We start from the raw sequence: 7,799 nt of genomic DNA on the forward strand, positions 1-7,799 counted from the left end.
AACAAGCTACCCAAATATTTAAAACATTTCACATTCTCCAGTTGTTTTTGGTCTATCTTTATTGTGACTGGGGTTGGTTGTCTCAAAATTTTCATTACTTTTGTTTTCTCCACATTCATTTCCATGCCATAGCACCTTCCAAATTCAATTAGTCAATTAGTAGCACAGTTTCTTCCTTAGCCTTTAACACAAGGTCATCTGCATATTTCACAGTTTCAATAATTTGCCCTCCTAATTTGAAGTCTCCAAGCCCATCCAGAGCTACTTTGGTAAGGCATTCGCTGTACAAGTTGAACAGAATTGGTGATAAACAGCATCCTTGTCGAACTCCTCTTCCAATCTGCACACTTCTTGTCTCCCCACTGTCCAGTCGTACTCTAACTTTCTGATCCATGTACAATTTGCTGATCAATCTTCTTTCATGCCAATTGATACCTGTTTCCTTTAGGAACATGGAACTAGCATGAACAAAAATTAAGCTTGTTAAAGTTTTAGTGTAGGCACCAATACCAGATTTAATTTGAATCCACCAAGTAGTTTTGGCAACAAAAAATGATATCCCCATTTTGCATAATTTTGTATCCTGCAAAGAATGTATAACTCTTTTAAGTTATACTTTTGAACAAATGTCACAATTTCAGACAGGTGTATATGTCTTCTGTGCTTTTAATGAATGTTTCTCATTTTTACAGGATATTCTTTGAAGTTGCCAAGATTCCTCTTCTGGAGAACTTGGACTTATAAAATGCATGTTATTTCCTGAAAAACATGACCAAGCTCTGAGTGTGAAGAGTGAATGTTGAATGCATTAAAGATGTGGCCTTTTGTGAGCCAGTCCTACATTAGTGCAATCTGGGAAATGTAACATGATGTTCCAGTCATGTTCACCTTTGAGGCTAAAATGAGCTACAAAACTTGAATGCTAATAATATACTTTTTAGATACATTTACATTTTATATGGTCTATTTGTATAAAATTGTACAGGAATGCAACTGCATTCATTTGTCTCAAGACAAGAAAGTTTGAGAGGTATTTTTACAACATTTTTACATTAAAATAAAGTCAGCTATTTTTACATATATATTACTTTTTAATTCTGACGTTTTTACGATTATTTGAAGATCTGACTTTTTGGAATAGTAAATGCTTACTTTATGCAATGGGCCACATTTTTAGAATGTTTCTGGATGATAATAGTGTTAGGGTTTTTATTTATTTTATGCGCATAACATTATTTCTTTTTATACAATTTCATAGCTGACAATTTATTACCAAGTTTCTATAGTCTAATGTGGAATGACAATGCCAAGGTAATATTTCATATAGATTTAAAACAGAAAAGCAAAGCTGAATATTTTAATTGGTCTCTACTGCTTTGTAATACATGCAGTAGTTCTGTCATTAATAGAAAAATAAGCGTGTAAGTGAAGTGTGCTTAAACAATAACTTGCACAGTGAAATGAAATTTGATTAAAAATGTGGGAATTCTTACCTTGCCTATCGTAACCCAAAATGAACTGTACCATATTGATAGATAGAATTCCTTTTGGATATTGGCCATGAATTAGATTATTTAAAATCAAGGTATTTTCAAGTTTTGTATGCTGGCTGTTTACAAACTGTTATCACAGATTTTATTGTGCCATTAAACTGGAAGAAGGGAATATGACTGAAACAGCTACCTTAAATTAATGGATTTCAGAGGTTTTCTCCTGAAATATTCAGCATTACAATGCAAAGCTCTTATAGGCTGTTCCAATATGGTACTATGTGCAGAACTGAGAATGTGAATTGATAACAGCATGTTATAATTGAAAGATGTTAGGTATTTGTAATTTGAGAAATTTATGTACATAGTAAGTTCTTCTAGCTCTTTACAGTATTCTGTATATAATTAAGCATGAATGATGGTAATGATACACTGTGGTAATTGGAGGTAAAATAATGGAATTAAGGAATAGAGCTGTGTGTAACATACCACAAAATGTCAAGACATGGGGCTTCTAGGTTTGCTGTGGAAGACTGATCTTAAGTCTAAACTAAATTAAAAGTAATGTCCATTCAATAAATAAATAAATAACAAATGGTCTGTCTAGTTATCACAATATATTTAGCTTGAGATACTGTTATTGTTGAAATTTTTAATTTTTGAAAAATAAGTTTTTGTGGTGGAAGTTTTTAAGTGCATACTAAAGTAGGCAAACTATAATATTAGCCAACTGAATTTTGTTCTTCTTAGTAGGCCTTTTTTTTTACAATTTTGCAATATAACATTTTTTTATGTTCACATTCTACTTTCATGGCTATTAAAATCTTACATGAAACTGAAGTGATGTACGCATGTATTTTTGTAATGTCAATTTTATGAACACGGTAAGTTCAGTAAAGAGTTTAATGGGAACATCACAAGAAAAACTGAGGAGTGAAAACATGATAAACAGAATTGGTGTTATACGTAACAGGTATGTTAATGTATGTGTTTAAAGGCATTTGACTGAGACTACATCAATAGTCAAAATGTAATGACAGTAAAATGTAGACATTTTATGTTCACAGCATGCCATATAACCGCTATTAAAAACTGTAATTTGAGAGCTGGACATAAATTAAAATGTAAATTTTTAGTGTTTATTTCTGCTACAAGTGTGACACAAGATAGAGAATACATATGGAAGTACAAGTAACAAACTGTAATACCTTTCTTGACTCCAAATCAGGACACCACAGTTCCCTTGAAGTTTTTCCTTTTCCTTGTGTGTTGAGTCTAAACTAGAAATGGGAAGAGAAAGTCTATTCTGGCTAGCTTTATTAACAGACATGAGTCTTACAATTAGAGAATATACTGTCATTTGTACTATGAGTGGGACAAGGAGTTTGTCTGAGACTATGGACTTTTTATGAAATATGGTACTGGCTGGAATAAAAACAGAGTTGTAAGGAAATTTTCACATCGGATGTTACTTCACACAAAGCTCACATCTCAACATAAATTATGCCAAATGTCTATGGTTCTTAACTATTTATAATGATGTTGATATGAAAACAGGCAACTGCAAATTGTCACTGATACAAAAATGTTAACTCCATTGAGCTGAGCCCTTGAGAAGCCACCAGTTGTGCAGCTACTCAAGAACTGATCACTCCAGTCCATGCAAACCCATTCTATCTTTCTAAGATCCATCTTAACCTTTAATGACCGAATGTCAGATATACGAGACGGTACCCAAAAGAAACCGAACTTATTTTTTTTTAAACTTATTTATTCAAATTTTAAGCACAAACCTTCAATCCCCTTCAAAGTACTCTCCACTTACACTAATACACTTGTCTAGTCTTTTATTCCATTTTTCAAAACATTGTCTAAATTCATCTTTTGAGATGCTTGACAGCGCCTCCGTCGTTTTTTTCCTTCACCTCAGCAACATCAGCAAAACGCTGAAAAAAAGTTTTGATCATTTTGGGACTCTTCTTTCAAAGCACAGCATGCTTCCACGCGACCTTGTTTTTGTTCAGCAGTCAGCAGTCATGGCACGAATTTCGCAGCCACCCTTTTCATTCCCAAATCTTCTGTCAAAATTTGCTGAACTGAGCTCCAAGTCACTCCCAACAGCTCCACAATTTCTTCAATGGTCCGTCATCGATCTTCCTTGATGATTTCACGAATTTTTTCAAAATTTTCATGTGTTCGGGCCATTGCAAAAACGACGATCACACAAAACAGTTGTCACTATAAACTCTGCCGAAACTAGTCCTTACCTTCTGAAGCAACAGTAGTCGGCTTATCGACTCAGGAATCTTAGCTCTATGCGCTCATAGCGGCAAAACACGGTACTACAAAAGCTCTGCCCACAAAAAAATTAGTTCGGTTTCTTTTGGGTACCCCATCGTATATGATGCAAGCAGCAACCCGAGTTGGCCGAATGTCATATATTTATATATATGTGACGCAGGACACGTGCACTCTTTGGGAGTGCTGACAGTTTGACCTTGGGTTTGAAACCAAAACAAACCCATGCAAGTTTATGTCACAGGTTCATTTGTTAGCTCTGAAGAATGAAATTGTTTATCAGGGTACTGGTTTGGATACTATTTACATTTAGATATGACTGTTTATGACTTGGTCAGCCAAATATAGCCCAGCTTTGTTCTGAGAACTGAAGAGCAAATATTCATCGGTGCTTGCAGATCAGTGCTTCCAGTGCTTTCAAGTATTGGTTTTCAGTGGCGAATTATCAGTTAGGAAGTCAGTATCGGATTGTCTAGTATTTCTTTATCAGTTAAAAAGTTAGTGTCAGACTCATATATGTCTTTGTATATTATTTTTATTTTGTGTCTTGGAAGAGGTATAAACCCACTGAGCCAGTATTACTTTGTGAGTAAAAGGCATCTTCGTCACTGTGACTTTCGGTATCAGTGTCAGACTGGCACTCTTTTCAACTAGTACTTTGCATCACTATTTTGTGAGCATTACTAACAGGTGAGAGTCTCGCTTTGTCAATCAAATTAATTTATTTGATTTAGCTGGAAACCCCCCTCCCCCAAGATGGAACCTCAAAAACGTGCTCGATATTCAAAACTTCTCGATGCAGAAGAACTGGAGGAAATATTGATGGAAGAAGAATCTGATGAAGAGTTAGAAGAACTCAAAGAGTTAAGTGAACCTCATGAAAATATGTCATCATCAGGTAATGAGGTAGAGGAAACAGAAATTAGGTTTCGTGATAAACGACCCAAGGATTCGCCAAAGGTACTAGATTTCACTGGCCCTCCGAGTGGAATCAATAGATCAGCTACTCCCAATATAAATGTACAGTCATCTTTTTCCATTTTCATTCTGTTTTTCCAGCAAATATTCCAACTCTTGTTACAAGAAACCAATAGATATTTCCACCAATTTATGGCCTGCCAAGATGCTCCAGGCCCTTCTGTTCAACCATCTGACATTACAATTGAAGAAATATATAAATTTTTGGCAATAATAATTCAAATGGGCCATGATCAACGGGACACCCTCAAAGATTGTTAGTCAAGAGATGAGTAATACTACACTCCGTTCTACCTTAACACCATGGTACAAGACCATTTCTTACACATTTTGAAAACAATGAAACTCCTCCAAATCGAGATGACCCAGAGTATGACAGGCTCTGGAAAATTAGAAAGATTTTTGATTATCTGAACAATAAATTTTGTGAACTTTACAATCCATCAGAACGTCTTGCTGTTGATGAAGTCATAGCGCTCTTCAAAGGAAGAGTGATTTTTCATCAGTATATTCCAAAGAAAAGCCAAAGATTTGGTATAAAAATTTACAAGCTTTGCGATTTTCTTGGCTATACATATGACATGACAGTTTATTTAGGCAAACAAAGGCAGCTTGCGATAGAAGAAATTACGTCAACACATGGCATTGTTCTCCAGCTAATTCAAAGAATTGAAGGCTTGGGACACAAAATATACATGGACAATTATTTCAGTTCTCCTGCATTATTTGATGATCCTTTAGACAGGAAAATAAATTCGTGTCGCACTGTTCGCAATGATAGGCGTGGAATGCCACAAGAAATTCGGCCCAAGTCAATGAAATTGAAGAAAGGGGATATTGTTACAAGAGTCAAGGGACATCTAAGTGTTGTTCATTGGAAAGACAAGCGTGAGGTGTATGTTCTGATGAATATGCACCCTCCTCCATTGGATGGCAACTTCAGAGATGAATCTGGCCATGCTGTCAAACCCCATGTAATTGAAGACTACAATGCACACATGGGCTTTGTGGATAAATCTGAGAGGATGGTAAACAGCTATGGCATTGCTTGGAGAACATGGAAATGGACGAAGAAATTATTCTTCCACCTCCTAGACATGACTATTCTCAGTGCATATCTATCACACAAGTCATGTGATGGAAAAATGGCACAAAAAATTCCGCGAAATATTGGTCTGGGATTTGATTCTTCAGTCGTGTGAGGCGAATATCACGGTCAGTGGCGTTTCTTCGGGGAGGCCAAGTTCATCTGGGGCCAAAATGAGTCGACTGGAGGTGAAACATTCAAAACACTGGCCAACCAAACGGAAACAAAAATGTTGTCTCGTTTGTTCTCAAAATAAGAAAAACCGAAGCAGCACACTCTACTATTGTAAAAAGTGTGACGTTGGGCTACGTGTGGTGGACTGCTTCGAGAAATGGCACACACACGTCAGAGTGTGAGGTATCGTAAACTGTGAAGTAACGCAGTTCAAACTTTTGTACAGTCTGAATAAAATGTTATTCTATATAGTCTGAATATATTTACAATATCACCATGATTCAAGGTTAAAGAAAAAACAATGGGTAAGTCCTTTCGAATTTCATAACATATATAATAAAGATCATATTTTGCATATCATGACAAAATAATCACAGTTAATTTTCATTCGTGAAACTTGCTCTTTTGTGTGTATGTAGAAAATTTTATTGTCTTTCAGGTTCTTTTCAGTTCATATTTCTATGTTGCATAGAACGGAAAATAAGTAATTTTTTTTTTCTGAGAGTTTGCAATGTTAATTAGGGCGATTTAAATTCGGGCTGTACAGGGCTGCTGGTAATTTAAAAGTCCATATGTTGAAGGTTAACAGTATCCTCCCACTGAAATAAATAGAATATTATGGTCTACTTGGATGGGAACCTGCTGCCTATATATCTTCTGGGTGAAAGAAGTAAGCCGCACAGGAAAGAGACCCAAAGAAATGAGGACAGGAACTGAGGCTGTGAGAACCACTGAAAATTGGCTCCCTTTCCATCTCATTTTTTGACTTTCAGGACACCCTCCCATTATCTTCCTCCTTTTGTTCCTGTTTTCACTGCCCTATGTTTGGACATCCCTTTCTTGCAAGACATACTCTTATACTCTGAGAAAGACAGCAGGTTCCTGTTAGTACCTATTTATCAAATTACATATATGGTGTCACATCCCAAAAGATTAATCTTCATATTCACTGCCATAAGAACCTTACTCATGAACCAGAATAAATGGCAAAGGTAAAGTTGTCCCTGTGCTTAACTAATTAAACACTACGCCATGAAGATGTATGTACTGGAGTGGATATATAGACCCACATTTTCTTGACCTCAGCACTAGCTGGAGGTGAGTAGTCAGCTTCACGCCCCGACCGCTTTACCTCCAGGGAAGGAGCCCCTGTTTCCCATTGTATAGGAGGTTGGGTGAACCCCAGAGCTGGTCTGGACAATGTGGAGAAGAGAAAATTCTTGACCCTACTGGGACTCAAACTCTTATCCCTCGGTCATCCAACCCATAGCCAGTTGCGATACCAACTGCACTATCCCAGCTCCTACCAGAATAAATACTGCATACAAATTTATACATAGTACATAAAGAGTGAGCATGTTAAAGAACAGGTCACTGAGGAAAACATTTGGGCCTAAGGGAAATTAAAGGAGACTGAAAAAATTACATAAGGAGTTTCTTTATTTGTCTTTATCATATACTGGGGTGCTCAAATGAATGGGACATGTAGCATGCATGAATGATGTCAAAATTCATATGCAATTTTAGTGGGCCACTCAGGAGATGAAGTATAGAAAGAAGTATAATATGTGGATGTGGACTGCATTAATCTGTTTCAAGACTGGATCCAGTGGCAGGATCTTGTGAACAGGCTTAGCAATTAACTTTTGTAGAAGGATTCTGTTCTATACAGAGCAAAACCCCAATTTAGTGAATATTTTTTCCTGGTCCCAGCTGAAGTCCAATACAAACACTATTTCCACATGTTCAGTAAATTTTTGTATTTAATGTAA

At 36.2% G+C, this 7,799-nt stretch overlaps 2 protein-coding genes across 4 annotated transcripts in view; both read left to right on the forward strand.

Moving 5' to 3' along the window:
- LOC111863136 (G2/mitotic-specific cyclin-B3) overlaps positions 1–2,689 on the forward strand; it is an 18,524-nt gene extending 15,835 nt beyond the window's left edge. For all 3 annotated transcript variants that reach the window (XM_023849180.2, XM_023849179.2, XM_023849178.2), the window contains exon 9: positions 693–2,689. In XM_023849180.2, coding sequence (XP_023704948.1) covers positions 693–744 — 52 coding nt within the window. In that variant the 3' untranslated portion in view covers positions 745–2,689. The remainder of the gene's footprint in view (positions 1–692) is intronic.
- A 1,855-nt stretch (positions 2,690–4,544) lies between these two features.
- LOC111863152 (piggyBac transposable element-derived protein 4-like) lies at positions 4,545–5,968 on the forward strand. The gene is made up of 2 exons (XM_023849203.1): positions 4,545–4,686; positions 5,214–5,968. Exons 1-2 carry the CDS (start codon positions 4,545–4,547, stop codon positions 5,966–5,968), a joined length of 897 nt encoding a protein of 298 aa, XP_023704971.1.
- The last annotated feature ends 1,831 nt before the right edge of the window (positions 5,969–7,799 follow it).

Source organism: Cryptotermes secundus, unplaced genomic scaffold, assembly GCF_002891405.2.
Source record: "Cryptotermes secundus unplaced genomic scaffold, Csec_1.0 scaffold6, whole genome shotgun sequence".
Classification (NCBI taxonomy): domain Eukaryota; kingdom Metazoa; phylum Arthropoda; class Insecta; order Blattodea; family Kalotermitidae; genus Cryptotermes; species Cryptotermes secundus.